Source organism: Hemitrygon akajei, chromosome 4, assembly GCF_048418815.1.
Source record: "Hemitrygon akajei chromosome 4, sHemAka1.3, whole genome shotgun sequence".
NCBI classification, from domain to species: domain Eukaryota; kingdom Metazoa; phylum Chordata; class Chondrichthyes; order Myliobatiformes; family Dasyatidae; genus Hemitrygon; species Hemitrygon akajei.
Window position 1 is genome coordinate 47212549 of NC_133127.1, and position 24356 is coordinate 47236904.

A 24356-nucleotide genomic window follows, 5' to 3' on the forward strand; every position below is an offset into this window, starting at 1 on the left:
GTGGAAGGTAACAGGATTATGATGGAGGAATCTGATGGAAGAGTGGACTATGGGAGAAAGGGCAGGAGGTGGGGCATCAGAGAGAGGAGATGGACAGATGTGGAGAAGGGAAGGAGTAAGAGGAAAACCAGAATGGGAAATGAAGAGGAACCCCCCTTTACTACCTACCACCTCAACTTCTCGCTTCATCCCCTTCCCACACCCACCCTCATCTGGCTTCATCTATTACCTGCCAGATTGTACTCTCTCCCCTCCCCCACCTTCTTATTAAGGCTGCTTCCCCTTTCCTTTCTAGTCCTGGTGAATGGTCTTGGCCTGAAACATCGAGTGTTTATTCCCCTCTAAAGATGCTTTAAAAAATCTGCTGAGCTTCTCCAGCATTGTGTGTAGTGCTTTGGATTTCCAGCACCCATAATCTCATGTGTATATGACAGCCAACTTTTTTTCCATAGCTCAAAATTTTAGCGAGTGATTTGCGAATTCTGTCTAGGGGATTTTTTATAATCTGAATGGCTATAACACAGGATTTACCTCAGGTCACTAGGAGATGCTCATGGAGTGAGTACTGTTTCAGATTCCCTCCATAACCTTTACTTTTTTTTAACCTATGATCACCCTTATTTAACTTACTTTTACCTACACCAAAAGATTCTTGCTACTTTTTTGGACTTATCTATAAGAGTGTACTGTGAATTTTGAAGAAATGAGTACAGAAATGGCTTTGAGATCTAAAGGGAGAGACCCTGGGAAAGATTCTAACGGCAACGGAAAGAAAAAAAAGACCGATCCTAAGTGTACTGAATTGACTTATGATATGTTATTGGAGCTTTTAAATGAAAAATTTGAAGAACGACAAACTTTCAAACAAGATCTAAAGGCTTTCCAGGATTCTATGGATAAGACTGATTCAGTAATTAAACAGCAGCAAGCTCTAATCGCAACTTTGCAAGAGGACGCTCGGAAGCGAGACTTGATAATTGAAAAACTGGAGCAGAAATTATCTTCGACAATTAAACAGGTGGAAACACTTAAAGCCAAGAGTGTCGACTTTGAAAATCGGTCCAGAAGACAGAACTTACGCATACTTGGTCTCCCGGAAGGTATTGAACAAGGGGACCCCTCGAAGTATTTTGCTCAACTTTTACAGGATGCGTTCCCTTCTGTACTCCCAGACAGTCCTCCTTTACTTGATCGCGCCCACAGAATTATGCGCCGATCATTAAGTTCTTCATCTAAACCACCTGTTGTAATTGTTCGATTTCATTACGTGCATGTCAAAGAGCAACTTATTCGTGTGGCTCAGCGTTTAGGGATGGTTAAATTCAAAGATTTCGAGTTTAGATTAGTGGAGGATTTTAGCCCAGAAGTAATGAAGGCAAGGCTTCTTTTTAAACCTCAGATGTCCGAATGTTATGAGAAAAATCTAAAACCAGCGCTTTTATACCCTGCGAAGCTTAGAATCTCGCCTCTGAATGTACCACGGCGTGTTTTTCTCTCCACATCTGAGGCTCGAAGCTTTCTGGATGAGAATTATCCTACTGCTTTGGACTCTCGTTTCTAATAAATGAGTGATTTTGATCGTTACAAGATAGTTTTTGTTTCCAAAACCAGATTTTGTTTCTGGCTATTGGTGTAGGTTTATTCTATATTTTATATTCTAATTAAAGTTTTTCGACGTACTAATCTTCATATTTTACTTACTTTAACCACTGTACTTTATTTTTGGTCATTATTATTAACCCTTTGAAGGTGATTTTTTTTAACGGTTTGATATATATCCTTTTCATTTTTTGTGTGACTAAGATGGCGGTTTCTTCTCTAAAATATTCCTTGCTTTTTTTTGATTTCGCCATTTTTTTTCTCTCGTTTTCTTTTTGTTTGGGTTTTAACCCAATTTATAAGTTACTAACGTTTATATTCTTTTTGGGTTTTTTTTACTAGCAATTATATTAAGAAGTTTGTTTTAGTATAGTGATAATTACTTTTTTGGAGTTTGGGTGGATCTTTTTTTTCTCTCCTTTATATATTTGGAGTTGCCTTCTGCTGACACGGGGGTAGATTTAGTATCATTCTTTTTTCCCCTCAGCCTTCTCCAGGCTCGGGATGGACTTTTTCTTCATGGGTGGGGGGTGGGGGTCTCTTTTCTAAATCTATTGTTCTTTTTACCAGTTTCAGTTTTTTTCATTTGGGCTGATTTTAAACTACTAAAATGTCCGCGATATCGTCACTTCCGGGTTCGCCCCTTATTTTTGTTCCTCTTCCGGGTGCATGAGTTCATAATTTGGTTAACTCTTTATATACCAAAGGGTTGATTTTAGAAATATGGCTCAGACCATTAATTTTGTCTCTTGGAATACTAATGGCTTAAACCATCGAATTAAACGGAAAAAGATTTTCAAAGTATTCCAAAGACTGAATGCACATATTATTTTTGTACAAGAAACTCATGTGAAGAAAGAGGACAATCAACGTTTCTTTAGGTTTTGGAGGGGTCAACAGTACCATTTGAATTCGAATGCCAAAGTAAAGGGAGTTTCAATTTTTATTGAAACTATTTGATTCTACCTTACTGCAAGATCCGGATTTCATTAAATTTATTAAGGAACAAATCGATTTCTTCTTTTCAACTAATTCCACGGATGATATTTCTTGCGGAACACTTTGGGACACTTTTAAAGCATATATACGTGGACAGATTATCTCCTATTCTGTTGGTTTGAGAAAACGTATTAAGAAGGAAACTCTTTTATTGGTTGATAAAATTAAAGAAATTGACAAGAAATATTCGACTGCTCCTAATAAGGAGCTTTACAAACAAAGGGTTGAACTTCAAATGGAACACAGTTTATTACTTACATCTTCGATTGAAAATCAATTAATGAAAACCAGATCTGATTTTTATATACATAGTGATAAATCGGGTAAACTGTTAGCTAATCAATTGAAGAATGCTTTGGTTAAGCGTCAAATTATTACGATTCGTCAACAGAATGGTGAATTGACAATTAACCATGATGAGATAAACAAATCTTTTCAAGATTTTTATACCTCCCTGTATCATTCTGAATTCCCTCATGATCATAATACCATCTTTGATTTTCTTGGGAAATTGAATTTTCCAAAATTATCATCAGATGATCTTTCAATATCAGAAACTCCTATTATGGATGCAGAAATTAAAGGGGTTATTTCCTCTATGAATTCTGGGAAAGCACCAGGTCCAGATGGGTATACAGTGGAATTTTTAAAGTGTTTTTCCTCTACTCTTTCTCCTTGGTTATGCAGGGTTTTTGAAGAAGCAATTAGATTGGGTAAACTGCCACAATCTTTTTATAGAGCTTCCATTTCTTTAATATTGAAAAAAGATAAAGACCCTACTGACTGTGCATCCTATAGACGAATATCATTATTGAATGTAGATTCCAAGATCTTTTCCAAGTTACTGGCATCCAGGCTGGAGAAGGTATTACCTCAAATTATCTCGGAAGATCAAACTGGTTTTATTAAAAATCGCTATTCTTTTTTCAATATTGGGAGATTATTGAATATTGTTTAGACTCCTTCACGTAGCACCTCAGAATGTGTCATTTCATTAGATGTGGAGAAAGATTTTGATAGAGTTGAATGGCTATACTTATTTACTGTGCTTGAGAAGTTTAATTTTAGTCCGACATTCATTTCCTGGATTAAACTGATATATCATACTCCAGTAGCCTCGGTTTTTACTAACAATCAAAGATCTCCCTTTTTTCGTTTATTTCGGGGTACTAGACAAGGCTGTCCTCTTAGTCCATTATTATTTGATATTGCTTTAGAACCTTTGGCAATTGCTATTAGAGAATCACCGAACATTTTTGGCATTACTCGTGGGATGGATATAAATAAGTTATCATTATACGCAGATGATTTATTATTATTTATTTCTGATCCTGAGAAATCCATTCCTGCAGTTATATCATTGTTGGCTCAATTTAGTAATTTTTCTGGGTATAAATTAAACCTTAATAAGAGTGAATTGTTTCCTTTAAATAGACAGGTTCCAATTTATGGAAATTTACCTTTTAAATTAGTTAATGACTCTTTTATATACTTAGGGATTAAAATTACTAAAAATTATAAGGGGTTATTTAAGGTTAATTTTTTACCTTAATTGATCAGATTAAATGTTTGTTCACTAAATGGTCACCATTATCTTTATCTCTGATAGGTCGGATTAATGCTATTAAGATGATTATTTTACCCACGTTTTTATATATATTTCAAGCGATAGCAAAAAAAAATTTCGGAATAAAAAATTGGTAATGTTGATTCAAAAATTTCCTCATATATATGGCAGAATAAAAATCGTAAATTAGGTAAAAAATATTTACAGAAGGCAAGGAAGGAAGGAAGGTGGATTGGCATTGCCTAATTTTAGATTTTATTATTGGGCAGTTAATATCCGATATTTGATATGTTGGTTAAAGGATTGGGATTTATCTTTTAGCCTTCATTGGGTGAACCTGGAAACTAAATCTGTACAAGGAATTTCATTGGGTTCTATTTTAGGGTCTTCTCTTCCCTTTGCTCTTTCTAAATTGCAGAAACGAATTGACAATCCGATAGTTAAACATACTTTACGTATATGGTTTCAATTTTGGAAATTTTTTGGGTTGAATCAGTTTGTTTTAACTATTCCTGTTGTATCCAATTTCTTTTTTTTATCCTTCTATTATAGACCAAGCTTATTCAGCTTGGAAGACTAAAGGATTACTACGATTTTCTGATTTATTTTTGGATAATTGTTTTGTGTCTTTTGAACAATTATCTAATAAATATAATTTGCCTAGATTTCATTTTTTTAAGATATTTACAGATTAGGAATTTCTTAAATACTGTACTTCCTACCTTTCCAAATCTTGAGTCTTCGGGTATTTTGGAGAATTTGTTAGAACTAAATCCTTCTCAGAAAGGTGTAATATCAAAACTCTATAATATAACTATGAAAATACATTCAGAGCCCTTCTGTAAGATTAAAAATGATTGGGAAAGGGAACTTAACCTTACTATCCCTATTGAGAATTGGGATAAAATTCTTCAATTAGTCAATTTATCATCTATATGAGCTAAACATTCATTAATACAGTTTAAAGTTGTGCATAGGGCTCATATGTCTAAGGATAATTTGGCTCATTTTTATTCCTATATTAATCCTATTTGTGACAGATGTCATTCTGAGATAGCGTCTTTAACTCAAATGTTTTGGTCATGTCCGCTTTTGAAAAAATATTGGAAAGACATTTTTGATATTATTTCTACGGTATTGAACATTGATTTACAACCTCATCCTATTACTGCAATTTTTGGTTTACCAATGATGGACTCAATCCATTTATCTTCTTCTGCTTGTCGAATGATTGCATTTCTTACATTAATAGCTAGAATGTAGCGGTGTGCTACAGGTAGAGCTAAAATAACGACACGGAGTCGGTAAACTGCAATCAAAGAATATTTTATTTGAACTTCACAGCCTTGCTTTAAAGCCTCCCTCATCCCGCCCTCCCCGGGCGCGGATGCTCCAAGAGACACGTACTCACAAACCCCCGCAGGCTTTTTCCCTTTGTTGCGGACCTGGCCTTTGTGCCTGCACGCTGGCTAATTGTGAGCCGGTTCGAGTGTGCTAGTAAGTGGGTCGCCACATAACACCCCCCAAGAACCGGCGATACAACCCCCAATGTCCACAGTCTGGGCCGGACCCTGTTTGGGAGGTCGGCCTCTGCGCCACGGTGCCGGAAACTCGACCGGTTGCGCCAGGTCCACATGGGCTGGTTTGAGTCGGTCCACCGTGAAAACCTCCTCTCTCCCCCCAATGTCCAGCACGAACGTGGACCCGTTGTTCCTGAGCACCGTGAACGGCCCCTCGTAGGGCCGTTGCAGCGGTGGCCGATGCCCACCCCGTCGTACAAACACAAACTTACAGTTCTGCAGGTCTTTGGGTACGCAGGTCGGGTTCTGCCCATGCTGCGAAGTGGGTATGGGGGCCAGGTCACCGAGCCTCTCGCGTAGTCTGCCCAGGACCGCTGCGGGTTCTTCCTCTTGCCCCCTTGGGGCTGGTATGAACTCCCTGGGGACGACCAGGGGTGTGCCGTACACCAACTCGGCCAACGAGGCGTGCAGATCGTCTTCGGGCGCCGTGCGGATGCCGATTAGGACCCAGGGAAGCTCGTCCGCCCAGTTAGCTCCTCGCAGGCGGGCCATGAGAGCCGACTTTAGGTGACGGTGGAAACGCTCCACTAGTCCGTTCGACTGTGGGTGGTAGGCAGTGGTGTGGTGCAGCTGTGTCCCCAAAAGGCTGGCCATAGCAGACCACAGGCTGGAGGTGAACTGGGCGCCTCTGTCGGAGGTAATGTGGGCCGGTACACCAAAGCGGGACACCCAGGTGGCGATCAGTGCCCGGGCGCAAGATTCAGAGGCGGTGTCGGTGAGCGGGATCGCCTCTGGCCATCTTGTGAATCGGTCCACGATAGTCAGGAGGTGCCGCGCTCCGTGTGACACTGGCAGGGGGCCCACGATATCCACATGAATGTGGTCGAAACGCCGGTGGGTGGGGTGGAACTGCTGCGGCAGAGCTTTGGTGTGCCGCTGCACCTTGGCCGTCTGGCAGTGCATGCACGTTCTGGCCCATTCAGACTGGCTTGCAGAGTCCGTGCCAAACAAACCTGTTGGAGACCATCCGGATGGTTGTCCTGATGGAGGGGTGTGCCAAGTTATGAATGGAGTCGAAAACACGTCGCCGCCAAGGTGCCGGGACGACGGGACGGGGCTGGCCGGTGGCGACGTCACAGAGTAGGGTCCTCTCACCTGGGCCTATGGGGAGGTCCTGGAGCTGCAAACCAGAGACTGCGATTCTGTAACTCGGGATCTCCTCATCTGCCTGCTGTGCCTCCGCCAGCGTCTCAAAGTCTACCCCTTGGGAAAGGGCGTGAATGTTAGGGCGAGAGAGCGCATCCGCCACGACACTGTCCTTACCCGAGAGGTGCCGGACATCCGTCGTGTATTCAGAGATGTAGGACAGATGGCGCTGCTGGCGGGACGACCAGGGATCGGACACCTTCGTGAACGTAAAGGTAAGTGGTTTGTGGTCTGTGAATGCGGTGAAGGGCCCACCTTCTAAGAAGTACCTGAAATGCCAGATTGCCAGTTATAGCGCCAACAGTTCCCGGTCGAAAGCACTGTATTTGAGCTCGGGTGGCCGCAGGTGTTTGCTGAAAAACACCAGGGGTTACCAGCGATGAGCTGCTCCAGTACCCCACCGACTGCTGTGTTAGATGCGTCCACTGTGAGGGCGGTAGGGACGTCCATTCTGGGGTGCACTAGCATCGCGGCGTTCGCCAAGGCTTCCTTCGTTTGAATGAAAGCGGCGGTGGACTCCTCGTCCCAGGTAATGTCCTTGCCCGGACCAGACAGCAGGGCGAACAGGGGGCACATGATCCGGGCAGCGGAAGGGAGGAAGCGGTGGTAGAAATTGACCATACCTACGAATTCCTGAAAGCCTTTGATCGTGGTGGGTCGGGGGAAATGGCGGACCGCATCTACCTTAGCGGGCAGAGGGGCTGCCCCGTCTGCCGTAATCCTGTGGCCCAGGAAGTCAATGGTGTCGAGCCCGAACTGGCATTTGGCCGGGTTGATTGTTAGACCGTACTCACTCAGTCGGGCGTAGAGTTGACGGAGGTGGGACAGATGCTCCTGACAACTGCTGCTGGATATGAGGATGTCGTCCAAATAGATGAATGCGAAGTCCAGGTCGCGTCCCACCGCGTCCATTAACTGCTGGAACGTCTGTGCGGCATTCTTCAGGCCGAACGGCATGCGGAGGAACTCGAAAAGGCCGAACGGGGTGATGAGAGCCGTTTTGGGGACGTTGTCCGGATGCATCGGGATTTGATGGTACCCTCAGACGAGGTCTACCTTGGAGAAGATCCGTGCGCCGTGCAGGTTTGCTGCAAAGTCCTGAATGTGCAGCACAGGATAGCGGTCCGGTGTGGTAGCCTCGTTCAGCCTGCGGTAGTCGCTGCACGGTCTCCAGCCCCGTCGCTTTGGGCACCATGTGCAGGGGGGAGGCCCATGAGCTGTCGGACCACTGGATGATCCCCAATTCCTCCATCCTCTTGAACTCCTCCTTCGCCAGTCAGAGCTTGTCCGGGGGAAGCCGCCGAGCACGGGCGTGGAGGGGTGGTCCCTGGGTCGGGATGTGGTGCTGTTCGCCGTGTTGGGGCATGGCTGCCGCGAACTGCAGTGCCAGAACCCATGGGAAATCCGTCAGGACCCTGATGAAGTCGTTGTCGGACAGCGTGATGGAGCCAAGGTGAGGGGCTGGCAACTGGGCTGCACCCAGGGAGAACGTCTGAAAGGTCTCGGCGTGGACCAGTCTCTTCCTGGGCAGGTCAACCAGTAGGCTGTGAGACCGCAAAAAATCCGCACCCAGAAGCGGTTGGGCTACGGCGGCCAGTGTGAAGTCCCACGCGAATTGGCTGGAGCCGAACTGTAGCTGCACCTGACGGGTGCCATAGGTCCTTACTGTGTTGCCGTTCACGGCCCTCGGGGAGGACCCGGTGCCCTGTTGCGGGTGTCGTTACTCGTCGGAGGTAAGACGCTGATCTTAGCACCGGTGTCGACCAAAAAACGGAGTCCCAACCGCTGGTCCCACACATACAGGAGGCTATCCCGATGGCCAGCCGCCGTAGCCATCAGCGGCGGCTGGCCCTGGCATTTCCCGGGAACTGGCAGGGCGGGCGACAACGGCGGGTTTCTGCGCCCCACCGCTGGTGGTAGAAACACCATTGTTTGCTGGGCTCCCCACCCCTGCCTCTGGGGTTAGCGGGCTCTGCGGCTGGGCCTGGACTGGTTTGCTGCTGGGAGCGTGGCCAGGTGATCAGTGCGATGGACGCCCCACACACCTTCTTGGCGTTCCACAGCAAGTCCGCCCGGGCTGCCACCTTCCGGGGGTCGCTGAAATCCGCGTCGGACAGCAGCAGGCGTATGTCCTCGGGCAGCTGCTCCAGGAATGCCTGCTCAAACATGAGGCAGGGTGTGTGTCCGTCGGCCAAAGACAACATCTCGCTCATTAAAGCTGATGGAGATCTGTCTCCCAAGCCATCCAGGTGCAGTAAACGGGCAGCTCGCTTGCGGCGTGAGAGTCCGAAAGTCCTTAGGAGCAGGGCTTTGAATTCCGTGTACTTGCCGTCCGCCGGGGGAGACTGAACGAACTCCGCAACCTGGGCCGCTGTGTCCTGGTCGAGGGAGCTCACCACATAGTAGTAACGGATGTCCTCTGAGGTTATCTGCCGAACGTGGAATTGGGCTTCTGCTTGCTGGAACCATAGGTGAGGTTGTAGCGTCCAGAAGCTTGGCAGTTTCAACAAAACCACATGAACAAATGCGGCGTCGGTCATCTCCGGTCCAAAAATCATTTGGACCGTCGGGGTCACCAATTGTAGCGGTGTGCTACACGCAGCACTAAAATAACGACACGGAGTCGGTAAACTGCAATCAAAGAATATTTTATTCGAACTTCACAGCCTTGCTTTAAAAGCCTCCCTCATCCCGCCCTCCCCGGGTGTGGATGCTCCAAGAGACACGTACTCACAAACCCCCGCAGGCTTTGTTGCGGACCTAGCCTTTGTGCCTGCACGCTGGCTAATTGTGAGCCGGTTCGAGTGTGCTAGTAAGTGGGTCGCCACAAGAAGATCTATTTTGTTGAATTGGAAAGAAATTAATCCCCTTATCGTATTTCATTGGCTTTCTCAAACTATGTTATGTCTAAATTTGGAGAAAATTAGAAGTATTGTATTTGACCCTTCTATTAAATTTGAAAAGACATGGAGACCATTTATTCAATATTTTCATATGATGTAATGAGACCCTGTTCTAAACCTATTCGTTTTTCCAGCTTTGATTATACATATGTTGAGAGGATTGGAGTTGGCGACACTGATGATTTTGTATTTTTTTTTAATAGATATTATAAACAGCCCATTTTTTTTCTTCTTTTTTTCCTCTATTAGTTATTAGGTTGTTAGATTAGTTTTTCTAGCATAATTTTTTTTTCTTTTTCTCTTTTTTGTTTTTTTTAATATATATTATGATATAACCTAGTTTTGCTTTGTTTTTATGTTATTTGTATCATTCATGATTTGGGAAGACTTAATTATATTGTAACTATTGCTTGTGTATCCTTTCATGTTCAGTATAAATTTGTAAGTTTGTAATCCCAATATCTATGTATTAATCTTATTATGTTGATATTAATAATAATAATAATGAAAAGATTGAAAAAGAAAGAAAAGGATTTACCTGTATATCTGATTTGCATTCAAAAGGCATACTATGGCATTTTCGACATTAAAATGTTAACATTGGAGAAACAGTAAACTATCACAAAAGCTAATTCTCCAAGCAAACTGTTAGATGCATATTGAAACTGATGAGGAAAATATGAATGCTATTGGAAATAATAAACAGGATGAAGCAGTTGAAGATTAAATTAATGATAACTATAAAGAAAAAATCTTAAAGACATAAAAATGGGAAAGTACCTTTGTATATGGAGAAATAAAACTGGCAAGGCACACAAGTCCAGCATCTGCAAACAGTCTGGCTACTTCAGCAATACGTCGAATGTTCTCTTCACGGTCTCCTGGGCTAAAACCCAAGTTTTTGTTTAGACCTTGTCGAATATTGTCACCATCCAATGTATAGCAGGGTATCCCATGGCAAACTAAATATTCTTCCAGTGCCATGCTGACTGTTGTCTTACCAGCGCCAGACAAGCCTATCAAATAAAAAATAAAAAATACACACTTTATAAAAATACCTTGTTATGAATAGATTGTAAAATATATTCTCATTCATTTCTGATGTTTTCCCAGAGTTTCTAACATTCTAACATTTCTAACATTCACTGAATCATGCGTTTGATTAGACACTATAACACTGGAGGGTTGCTGATGCGGATTTACTCAAGAAGGACTGCAAGGAGAAGCCACAAAACTACAGGCCAGTGATGCCAACATCAGTGGTGAGAAAGTTACTGGTGCAGATTCTGAGAGTCAGGATCTGCTTGCATTTGTAAAGGCAAGGACTGATTATGGATAGTTAGCATGGCTTTGTGAGCAAGAAATTATGTTGCACAAATCTTTTTTTTATATAAAAGAGTCAAGCAAGAGGATTGATAAGGCAAGACAGTAGACATCTACATCAACTTTATTAAGATCCAGAAGCAAAAGGGTGTTTTACAGATAGAAGGCCTGTGACCAGCAATATGCTGCAGGGGGCGATGCTAGGTCCACTGTTTTCTTATCTATAGTAAAGATTTGTATGAGAATGTGGCTGACATGGTAAGTTTGAGGATGACACCAAAATTAGTCACATAGTGGACAGTGAATGAGTTAACTAAGATTATAACGGGATCTAAAGCAATCAAAGTAGTGAGCCAGGAATTTAACACAGACAAGTGCAAAGCATTGCATTTTGGGAAGTTAAACCATTGAGGACTTGCACAGTAAATGGTAGAAGAGATCTAGAGGTACAAAATAGTTTCCTGCAAGTGTCATCACAGATACACAATAGCAAAAAAGCAAATGGTTATGCTTGCCTTAATCAATCAGGGCATTTATCCCCAAATTTTTAATGTCATGTTACAACTGTACTAGACCTCAATTTTTATATTATGCGCAATTCTTGTCAGCTTGCTATAGGAAGGATGTCATTAAACTGGAAAGAGTGCACAAAAGATTGACAAGGATGTTACCGGGGCAAGAGGGCTTGAATAGGCTGAAATATTTTCCCTGAAGAATAGTAGGTTGAGGGGTGACCTTACAGAGTTATACAAAATTCTGAGAGGCTTAGATAAATGGAACAGTCCGTCTTTTTCCCAGTAAGGGAGTCTAAAACTAGAGGGTATAAGTTTAAGGCAAGAGATTTAAAGGGGAGATGAGTGGCAACTTTTTCCACACAGAGGATACTGGATATATAAAACAAGTTGTCAGAAATAGATACAATTACAACATTTAAAAGACATTTGGACTAGTACATGGACAGGGGCAGTTAAATGCAGGTAAATGGGACAAGCTCGGGTAGGCAACTGGTTTGGCATAAACAATTTAGGATGAAGGGCCCATTTTCGTATTATGGGACTGACTTATTAAATATTGATGGCCATAATTAGCTAACTTCACTATCATCGTGTAATACAGTTACTAGAACACCTTAAAGTAAGATAAAGATCTGACAGACTTTGCTCCATTAATCCTAACAGTTACTATTTTCCTAATGATTTATTGTTGAGATACAATTCAGTTTGCCATCCAAGAGAATGAGTTAGCAAATTTGAAAACAGCTTAATATATATTTTTTTAAGAAATGCTGATTGAAAAATAAAACACACCAGAATATGACCATCATTTTTTCAACAGTGGCAAGGTGGGCCACTGTGTATTAACTCAGCTGAAAGTGCTTCTGATTCACCCTCAGCTTTATTAGAGGACAGCATCAGCAACCTTTTGAGCTGCTACTAATAAGTAAAGGTTGATATCCTGTCTAATTGAGCTTTACAGTATAAAAGTAGCAAGATCTCCATGCACATCTTCTGGTTTGAACAAGCTATGCCCATCTTTTTTCATTAATGAAATGGGTCTTGTTCGATTCCTAACCAGTCTCCCTCCTTTAGCATTTTATCCAGTACATTGATAATTGTATTGGTGTTGCCTCCTGCACTCACACATTACTTTGTGCTGCCACTTTCCATCCCGTTCTCACCCTCACATGATTCATCTTTGACCCTTCCCTTCAGGCATCTCCATTTCCAATTGGAGATACACAAGCCGCAACTCATCCCAGCTTTGATCTTCAGTCTCCAGTCTCTAATGTTGGAAGAATTTAGATGGAATTAGCAAGTTCCGATGTGGGAAACTACCATTCCAGACTCTGATACTCAGCATTTTTTTGACTTTCACATCTCTATGCGCTGCAACATGGAATTTGAAGATGCCTGCATGTTTGACCTTACACTTTGCTGCAGACTCACAACTGATTTCAGAGGCCAGTCTGGATTGCAGAGTTAAAGGTCAGGTGCACAAAGCATCTGATGTTTTAAACATTATGCCAGACCTGAGCACTATGCCAGCAATAACCCCTTTCTTATGAATGAGATTGATAATCCTTGCCAAAAATTAGTTTTAGTTAAGGTTTAATTCATTGTATTAACTTTTTCATATAACAATTGAACTACTGAAGGTCAAATTCAACTTTTAGAATTTAATTTGTCTTTAGATATATAGAATATTGAAGATAATTAAAACAGTGGAATATCAGTTGCAAGAAAAAGGTTGTGAACCCTTTGCAATTACCTGATTTTCTTCATTAATTACTCATAAAATGTGGTCTGATCTTCATCCAAGTCACAATAATAGACAAACATAATCTGTCTAAACTAATAACAACCAGTTGTACTACTACTTGTCAAAACTTAGTAGCCATTTAAGCAATCACAGTGCAGGTTCCAGAAAGTATGTGAACCTCTGGGGTAATGCTTTCTACAAAAGCAATTTGGAGTCAGGTGTTACTTACACCCCCCCCCCCCCCAAAGGAAAAGAGTAAATAGCTGACATTTTGGGCCGAGACCCTTCATCAGAACTGACACCACTGGAGTCGAGTGTTCCAATCAATGAGATGAGATGGGAGGTGTAGGTTGGAGAGGTGCCCTGTCCAATAAACAGACACACAGAGTGGGGTTATAGACAGAGCCTACAATTCTCCAGAAAGATCTGTTTATGCACACCATGCCTTGACCAAAACAACTTTCAGAAGACTAGAAGAGTTGTAGCCATGAAGCCGGAAATGGCTGCAAAAAGCATTTCTAAAGACCTGAGTGTTCATCAGCCCGAAGTAAGAGATATTGTCTACAAATGGAAGAAGCTCAATACTGTTGCTACTCTTCCTAGGAGTGGGCACCCTGCAAAGGTCACAACAAGAGCACAATGTGCAGTACTGAAGGTGGTGTAAAAGAACCCAAGGGTAACAGCAAAAGACCTGCAGAAATCTCTGGAATTTCCTAAACTCTCTGTTCATGTTTCCACTTCAAGAAAAACACTGAACAACAATGGCGGTGATGGAAAGACACCACAGAGGAAACAACAGCTCTCTGAAAAAAATATTGCTGCATGTCTCAAGTTTATAAAAGACCACCTGGATGTTCTAAAACACTCTTGGACAATGTTCTGTATACAGATGAGACAAAAGTTGAACTTATTTTTGACAGAAACGGACATTGTGGGGATTCTCTTGGGACACTAGATGGAATAAGTCGTATTTTGGCTTTGCTCCGTTCATCTTTCAATTTTTTTTTAACCACCCTTTCACTATTTATATTAAAGTGTTTATAACACTTTTATATGCCTGAACTTTGACTTTTAATCGCCAAAAATGAATACTAGAGGGCAGAAGGCATCAGCCGAAGGCAAGGAAGCCGGTAATGGAAGCGGAAGGAAAGGAGATCCTAAACAACTTCAACAATCTCCACTCACTTTGGAAGCTATGTCCAAACTCCTGAATGATAAATTCGATAAGAAATTTTCTACTTTGAAAGTAGTATTAAAGGAGATTGAAAGATCTCCCAGTTTGCTTAAGCAGGAGTGTGAAAAACAACAGCGGCAAATAGCTGAACTCGATGAAGCTGGAAGGCAGAGAGCTCACAGATTGGATGTGCTGGAAAAGAAATTAACTTTGACTACTCAGACACTGGAACAGTATAAACTCCAGATTATTGATCTGGAAAGTTGCAGTCGTAGACAGAACCTGCGAATAATAGGACTCCGTGAAGATGTTGACAGTGGTGAGCTTACTAAATTCTTTCTCAATTTTTAATGGACATGTTCAGCTCTGAAGCTTTCTCTACTACCTATACTTGATCGTGCGCACCGTGCTCTCAGAGCCAAATCCCCTAAAGAGCTGAAGCCCCGACCTGTTATACTTCGATTTCACTATGTGCAAACCAAGGAGCATTTAATTGGAACTGCCTGTCAGAAATGGGTTACTGTACACGGGGACCTCAAGTTTCAACTGGTTGAAGACTATAGTCCCGATGTGATGCGAGAAGGATTGCTTTTTAAACCGGTGATGTCCGAGCTTTATCAAAGAAAGTTTCAACCAACTCTGCTATTTCCAGCCCATTTAAGGGTCGTTCTGCCTGACAAATCACATAAATGGCTTAAATCCGTGGAAGCTCAGCAATTCCTTGACAACCAATGTTCAATCCCAGATCCCAGCTGTCTAATAAATTTACTGTCTCTTCATGTCTGTATTCATTTGGTTTATAAGTTAATAACCACTTCATAGATTTAGACTTTTGAAGTTTGAAGATTTTTGCCATTGGCTTGATAACACTTGTATTCTGTTTCACAGCATGCATGCTTATTATGCTTCTATGTTTAAGTTTCTTTTTTTTCCTTTGTTACTTTACTATTTTCAATTGTTCGTGTTTTGAAAATAATTAAGAAATTGATTTGGTGATTGACTTTTTTCTCTGAAATATTAATAAGATTGCATTCTGTTTCTTTTTTTGTGAGCTTGCCTATTAAAATGTTTTGCAAATGGCTGATTTTCTTTTAAACACTTGCTTGGTGTTGTTTATAGCATTCCCTTCTCAATGTTTTGACTAAGGTGGAAGTTCGCATTTTTTTTCAATTTTTTTCGTGTCTGTATTCATTTAGTTTATAAATTAATAATCAGTTTATGGATCTGACTGTTAAGAGTTTGAAGTTTTTTCTGGTCTGGTGACTTTTTTTTCCTGAAATATTAATAAGATTGTATTCTGTTTCACTTTTTAAGATTTCGCTTCTCAAAATGTTTTGCAAATATGGTACAGTCGGCCCTCCTTATCCGCGGGGGATTGGTTCCGGGACCCCCCACGGATACCAAAATTCGCGGATGCGCAAGTCCCTTATTTAACATGTATCAGTGTGGTGGTCTTTAGAACCCAGTGGACCCCAGGCTTTATTTAACATGTCTCCGTGTGGTGGACATTAGGACCTGGTGGCGTAGCTCTGAATCCGCAGTGTTTCTGTTCACGAAAATAATCACGATCGAAAATAAGGTGGAAGTAATAAAGCGATCGGAAAGAGGTGAAACGCCATCAGTCATTGGAAAAGCATCAGGCTACAGTCAGTCAACGATCGGAACAATTTTAATGAAGCATGTGAAAGGCCTTACCCCAATGAAAGCTACAATTATTACTAAGCAATGCAGTGGTTAAATTATTGAAATACGTATGTTTCTTAAGTGTTTTATATGCATAGAAAGCTAAAATATGTACTATATACTAAGAAAAATGTTTGACTAACTGACGCTAAATAATACCGGATTACTTGTTCCAACTTCAAGTCCGACTTAAAGATGGACTCAGGAATGGAACTCATTCATAACCCGGGGACTGCCTGTACTTTTAAGTCATTTCTAGATTACTTATAATACCTAATACAATGTAAATGCTACGTAAATAGTTGTTGTACTGTATTGTTTAGGGAATAATGACAAGAAAAAAATAGTCTGTACATGCTCAAGCAACGAGTGCTGGAGAGAGAACTTCCGGGGTTTCCCGATCTGCGGTTGGTTGAATCTGCACATATGGAATCCGCAGATGAGGGCCGACTGTATTCCTTTTTCAATTTTTGACTGGGTGGTATTTTGCATCTTTTTTCCAATTTTGGAGACTTGGCATCAAGAGAGTGGGGAATAAGGGAGGCTCTAGTTAGCTTTCTGGCTGTCTATTGGCCAGTTTTCCAGTCTTTGTGGGTGGGGGGTGGAGCTGTCCCTAGATTAGATTAGGTTGTGAGGACACTCAGTCCTCATTTATTGTCATTTAATAATGCATGCATTAAGAAATGATACAATGTTCCTCCAGTATGATATCACAAAAACACAAGACAGACCAGGACTAACTTACAAAAACCACATAATTATAACATATAGTTATAACAGTGCAAAGCAATGCCATAATTTGATAAGGGCAGACCATGGACACGGTAAAAGAAAGTCTCAAAGTCCTCAATAGCCTATCATCTCACGTAGATGGTAGAAAGAAGAAAAACTCTTCCTACCATGAACCTCCAGCGCCGCAAAGCTTCCCGATGCAGCCTCTGGAAGCATCCGACCACAGCCAACTCTGAGTCTGTCCAAAAAACTTTGAGCCTCCTACCAGCCCTCCGACACCGAGCACCATCTCTGCTGAGCACTATGACCCCCCGACCACCAAGCAACAGGGAAAGCCGAGGATTTGGGGCCTTCCTCTCCGGAGATTTGTCGATCACACTGTAGCAGCGGCAGCGAAACAGGGATGTCAGAAGTTTCACCAAATGTTCCTCCGTGCTTCTCATGTCCGTCCCCATCAAATCAGGATTGTGCATGGCCCCTACTTACAGATAACAGATATTCATTCCCACACTGGCCCCGCACGCTGCTGTCGCACCGCCATTTTCTCAGATTCAGAGTTTAGTTTTTTACATCTGGGCTGAACTGAAACTACAAATATGTCTGAATTGTCGTAACTTCCTTTAAACCTTTTTCCCTCTTCCTGATTCATGAGCTTCCTATGCAGGAAGGTTAACCCTTTACATACCATATGGATTATTCAAATAAAATGGATAATATTACTAACTTTGTCTCATGGAATATGAATGGTTTGAACCATCCGATTAAACGGAAGAAGATTTTTAAAAGTTTTTCATGGATTGAATGCTCAGATTATCTTTGCCCAGGAAACTCATGTGCGGAAGGAGGATAATCAGCATTTCTTTAGGTTTTGGAAAAACCAGCAATTTCATTCTAATTCACAGGCTAAAGTGAAAGATGTATCTATTTTTATAGACTCCCTGATTTCATTTGTTCACTATGAAACAATCTCAGACCCAAATGGTAGATTTCTACTAATTACTGGTTTACTTTCATAACCAAAAAGTTGTTATGGTTAATATCCATGCACCAAATGCCGACTATCCTAATTCTTTATACATTTATTTGCATCTCTTCCTAATTTAAATAAATATATGTTGATAACGGGCAGAGATTTTAACTGTTGTCTGAATCCTTCGATGGACAGGTCTGTGTCCAATCAGGTACCTCCAAACAAATCTGCTATTCTTATCAATTCCTTTTAAGTTGACTCTAGAACTTTAGATATTTGGAGGTTTTTATATCCTAACAATAAAGAGTTCTCATTCTTTTCTCATGTATATCATAATTATTCTAGAATTGATTACTTTTTTATTGACTCTCGATTAGCTATGCCTGTTACTGCCTGTGAGTACGATGCAATTGCCGATTCAGATCACGCGCCCTTGAAACTATCAAATTAACTGATGTAACTTTTAGCGCTTGACAATGGTGGTTCAATTCTACTCTACTTCAGGACTTAAACTTTGTTAACTTTATTAAAAAATAGATTACCTTTTTCTTTTCAACTAACTTTACGGAAGAAAATTCCAGTGGGATATTATGGGATACTTTTAAAGTATACATCCATGGTCAAATTATAATATCTACTGGATTGAAAAGATGAATTAATAATGAAATGCGTACATTGTTTGATAAGATTAAATAAATTGATAAAAAATATTCTGTTGCTCCTAATCTGGAGCTTTATAAAAAGAGAGTTGAACTTCAGATGCAACACAGTTTGTTATTAACATCCCCGATTGAAAATCAATTACTTAAAACTAAGAGTTTATTTTATATACATGGTGATAAATCAGGTAAATTATTGGCCAACCAATTGAAAATTGCTTCTGCTAAACATCAGATTATTAAAGTTCTTAAACGGGATGGTAGTTTGATGATTGACCATGATGAAATTAATAAATCTTTTCAAGAATCCTATACCTCTTTATACCAATCAGAATTTCCTGATGATTCTACCATAATGCATGAATTTCTAAGGAAATTGAATATTCCAAAATTACCACTTAATGAACGTTTAGCATTAGATGCACCCATCACGGAAGAAATAAAGAAAGCAATAATTCTGGTAAAGCACCTGGTTTGGATGGGTATACCGTAGAATTTTTCAAATCTACTTTCTCCTTGGTTATGCAGAATCTTTAAGGATGCCTTATTTGTACGTAAATTACCACAATCCTTTTATGAAGCATCTATTTCTTTAATTCCTAAAAAAGATAAAGACCCCACTGAATGTGCATCATATAGACCTATATCCTTGTTGAATGTGGACAAAATCTTTTCCAAAATATTGGCAATTTGATTGGAAAATGTATTGCCACAAATTGTCTCTGATGACCAGACAGGATTTATTAAAAATCGTTATTTGCATTTTAATGTTAGGAGGTTAATGAATATTGTATATACTCCTTCATCTAAAACCCCAGAATGTGTTATTTCGCGTGACACCAAAAAGGCGTTTGATAGAGTTGAATGGGAATATTTATTTAATATGCTTGAGAAATTTAATTTTAGCACAAAGTTTATATTTTGGATTAAATTGATATACTATACACCTCTGTACTTATCAATAATCAGAGATCCCCCTTTTTCAGGCATTTTCGAGGTACTAGACAGGGCTGTTCTTTAAGTCCCTTACTAGTTGATATTGCTTTGGAGCCCTTGGCAATCGCTCTTCATGATTCACCCAATATAGTTGGTATTATTAGTGGGAATGAGATACATAAGGTATTGCTATATGCAGATGACCTGTTATTATATATCTCTAAACCAGAGAAATCCATTCCTGCAATAATATCACTACTTGCTCAGTTTAGTACTTTTTCTGGTTATATATTGAATCTTAGTAAGAGTGAACTTTTCCCATTAAATATGCAAACTCCAATCTATAGACAATCACCATTCAGACTGATCACTGATTACTTATTTGGGTGTTAAAATTACTAAGAAGCATATGGATCTATTTAAAGTTAACTTTTTACCCTTAATTGATCATGTTAAACAACTGCTTACTAAATGGTCCCCATTGTCCTTATCGTTGATTAGTAGAATTAATACTATTAAGATGATTATTTTACCCAAGTTTCTGTATCTATTTCAGGTGGTACCAATTTTCATTTCTAAATCCTTTTTGGATATTATTGACCCTAAAACTTCTTCATATATATGGCAGAATAAAAACCCTAGATTAAGAAAGAAATATTTACAGAAATCAAAAAAGGAGGGTGGTTTGGCAATGCGGAATTTAAGATTCTATCATTGGGCAATTAATATTCAATATTGAATGTTCTGGGCAAGATCTGAATGAAATTCATTGTCCACGATGGGAGAACCTCGAGCTCGAGTCTATACAGGGGTTCTCATTGGCTTCTATCTTAGCATTTACTAAACTGAATAAACAAATGACTAATCCAATAACTAAACATACAATATGAATATGGTTTCAATTTCATAAATTTTTGGATTGAATAGATTTATCCTATTATATCTAATTTTTTCTTCCAACCTTCTAGAATTGATCAAGCTTTTCTTTTATGGAGAATGAAGGTAATAACATGTTTTCGTGACTTATCATGGATAACTGTCTCATGTCTTTTGAACAGTTGTCTAATAAATATAGTTTGCCTAGATCACATTTTTTCAGATATTTACAGGTTAGAAACTTTTTGAATATTACGGTATGTTACCTACTATTCCAGTATCACATCAAACTGAAATTACAGAAAAAATTTTAGGCTTAAACCCCTATCAGAAGAGTTTAATAGCAATTATTTATGATCTGATTACGAAAATACTTCTAGGTACATCTGAGAAATTTAATGAATGAGAAAAGAGAACTTCGGGTATCTTTACCTGTAGAGAAATGGGAGAAAATTCTCCAACTAGTTAACACTTCTTCAATGTGTGCTAGACACACCTTGATACAATTTAAGGTGGTTCATAGGGCCCATATGTCCAAGGATAAGTTAGCTCGCTTTTATTGCCATATAAATCCTGTCTGTGACAGATGCAAGTCTGAAGTAGCTTCCTTGACACATATGTTCTGGTCTTGTCCTCTTTTAGAAAAATATTGGAAAGATTTTTGATATTACTTCAGCAGTTTTGTGTATTGATTTACAACCTCATCCTATTACTGCATTTTTTGGATTACCAGTGATGGACCCTAGTTAATTATCCCCTTCAGCTTGCTATTTGATTGCATTTGTTACATTAATAGCCAGAAGATCCATTTTATTTAAATGGAAAGATTCTAATCCCCCTACTACATTTCAATGGTTTTCCCAAACTATAATATGTTTAAACTTGGAAAAAATTAGGAGTGGTACTATCGACTCTTCGGTTAAATTTGAAGAAACATTTTCATATGATGTAAGCTGACCTTTTCCGAATCCTTCTCATTAACTTTTTGTTTGTGTACAGAGGAGCGGAGTTAATGATAAATAAATATATTAACCAATGAAACAAGGCAGCCCAGCTTTTGTTTTGTTTTCATTCAGGATTTTTTTTTTGTTAGTTTAGGGGGATTTTTTTCTTGTAAAAATCTTTTTTCTTTGAACCTTTCTTGTTTAGTTACTGAGAGATTGGGAGGCTTAGATTGCACATGTTACTCGGAGTCTGTTTATGTTTACGTTAACCATTATTAATGTAATCCCGATCTCTTTGTATTACTATCATTGTTATGTTTATCTATTTGAAACTTAATAAAAAAAGATTGATAAAGTAAGAAATGGACATTGCTATGTTTGGAGGAAAAAGGACGCAGCGCACCAACACCAAGACGTCATCACCAAAAACTGAAGCATGGTGGAAGGAGCATTATGGTTTGGGGCTGCTTTGTTGCCTTAGGGCCTGAACAACTAGCTATAATTGAGGGAACAATGATTTCAATATTTTATCAAGACATTTTCCAGGAGAATGTCAGGGTAGCGGTCCATGATCTGAAGCTTAATAGAAGTTGGATGATCCAAAAAAGAGTAAATCAACAAAAGAATGGTTTAAAAACAAGAAAACTTATCTTTTAGAATGGGAAAGTCAGAGTTCAGACCTTAACCCAATTGAGATGCTGTGGCATGACCTGAAGAAGGTATCCCAGAAATATTGCTAAACTGAAACAGTTTTGTATGGAGGAATAGTCTAAAATTCCTCCTCGCCATTGTCTGAGTCTGATCAGCAGCTACAGGAAAAGTCTGGTGGAGGTTTTTGCTGCTAAAAGTTCTACTAGTTATGAAATAAAACTTTTTCTAGCCTGGAATGCAAATGATTAAACAATATTCAAAAAGACATGAAAAGTACAATTGTTTGTGTGTTATTAGTTCGTCTGTGTGTTTGTCTACCATTGTGACTTAAATAAAGATCAGACCACATTTTATGAGTAATTAATGCAGAAGACCTGGTAATAGCAAAGGGCTCACAAACTTTTCTTGCAACTGTAGCTTTTACAGTAAGGAGCTGTCTTGAATTATCCATTCAAAATCTGCTCATCATATCAGGCAACATAGGAAACGGGGAACTCTTGGTTCTGTAGCTCAGATTTAAGGGTATGATCGTGCAGGGAGAAAGGAAGACGTTTTAGCGATGGTACTTAATACTGACAGGCTCAAAATGATCTGAGCGACAAGCTTTTTGCCACATCCCTGGATTACTAATATTGTAATAAAGCCACAATTCCACCACATCCAGTGTAGAGAAGAACACAGTACCAGCCACAAATCAAGAGTCAAATAATTCATTTCCCCCCCCAGAGTTCATATTTATAAGAGGAGGCCATTCAGCTTATCAAGTCTATGTCAGTTCTCAGAGCTCTACTATCAATCTAATTTCCACATTTATTTCACTATAACCAACATTAACATCAACTCCACCCTGATTCTCCTGTTATTCATTGTCTTGGAGTTCTAGAAGGGAAACTATTAAAAACTACACAATCTAAGGAAGACCGTGTTAATTCCAAGCACATCACAGCAGTGATCAGGATCAAACCCAGTTCACTGGCGCTGTGAGCTCACAGATGTGAGAATATTCAAGTACTACTGAAAATGGTACACTTCAAGAAAAGGTAATGCAACGTGAATTAACAGGACTGCGACTTGGACTGAGCATGAATGTTGAGATAAACACTTGATCAAGTTGAAGCTTAGTTAGGGTGTCAGTAGGAGAGTAGCAAGAAAAATACTGCATTGAGTGCTATACCAGAAAGAGGTGGGCAACGCAGGAGAGTTTAAGAGACCATTTAAAAACAGAACAAGGAACATTACCTGTAAGCCAGACAGTACACCCACGAAAGCCACCTCTGGTTCCTACAACTTGTCCACGCTTGTTCCTGCTAACATGGTGAGCTTGGAAGGTCACATTGGTTGCCCTCTGTTTACCCTATAAAGACATGTCAATGAGGAGTGAATGGCAATACAGTGCAGTTAAACTTACTTTATGAGAGAAAAAGAATAACACACAACTTTGCATTTATAGCTATGTGACCAATGAAGGTGCATAAATAAAATATCAAGTCAAGTCACTTTTATTGTCATTTTGACCATAACTGCTATGTACAGTACATAGTAAAAATGAGATGTTTTTCAGGACCATGATATGACACAGTACAAAAACTAGACTGAGCTATGTAAAAAAAAAAGGAAAAAAAACACTAGACTACAGACCTACCCAGGACTACATAAAGTGCACAAAACTGTGCAGGCATTACAATAAATAATAAACAGGACAATAGGGCAGTAAGGTGTCAGTCCAAGCTCTGGGTATTGAGGAGTCTGATAGCTTGGGGGAAGAAACTGTTACATAGTCTGGTCGTGAGAGCCCGAATGCTTCGGTGCCTTTTCCCAGACGGCAGGAGGGAGAAGAGTTTGTATGAGTTTGTCATAGGAAGTCATTCCTACCTGTGGCCATCAAACTTTACAACTCCTCCCTCAGAGTGTCAGACACCCTGAGCCAATAGGCTGGTCCTGGACTTATTTCCACTTGGCATGATTAACTTATTATTATTATTTAATTATTTATGGTTTTATATTGCTATATTTCTTCACTATTCTTGATTGGTGCGGCTGTAACGAAACCCAATTTCCCTCGGGATCAATAAAGTATGTCTGTCTGTCATGAGGGGTGCGTGGGGTCCCTTTTAATGCTGTTTGCTTTGCGGATGCAGCTTGTAGTGTAAATGTCCGTGATGGCAGGAAGAGAAACCCTGATGATGTAAGAATCTAAAGACAGCTTCTCTAAAGAGTGCGTAGAATGCAGAACTTGCTACCTTATGGAATAATCAAGGCAAAGAGCACAGATCATTAATGAGGAAGTTAAGGGGGAAAAAAATTGAATGTTATTTTGATATGATTAGGTAGAGCAGGAAATACCTCAATTAAAAT

General features: G+C 40.1%; 1 protein-coding gene across 1 annotated transcript in view; it reads right to left on the minus strand.

The window, feature by feature from the left end:
• papss1 (3'-phosphoadenosine 5'-phosphosulfate synthase 1) overlaps nucleotides 1-24356 on the minus strand; it is a 95727-nt gene that overhangs the window by 61764 nt on the left and 9607 nt on the right. The window contains exons 2-3 of the mRNA XM_073042500.1: nucleotides 23241-23355; nucleotides 10575-10810 (exon numbers count right to left, since the gene is read on the minus strand). Coding sequence (XP_072898601.1) covers nucleotides 10575-10810; nucleotides 23241-23355 — 351 coding nt within the window. The remainder of the gene's footprint in view (nucleotides 1-10574; nucleotides 10811-23240; nucleotides 23356-24356) is intronic.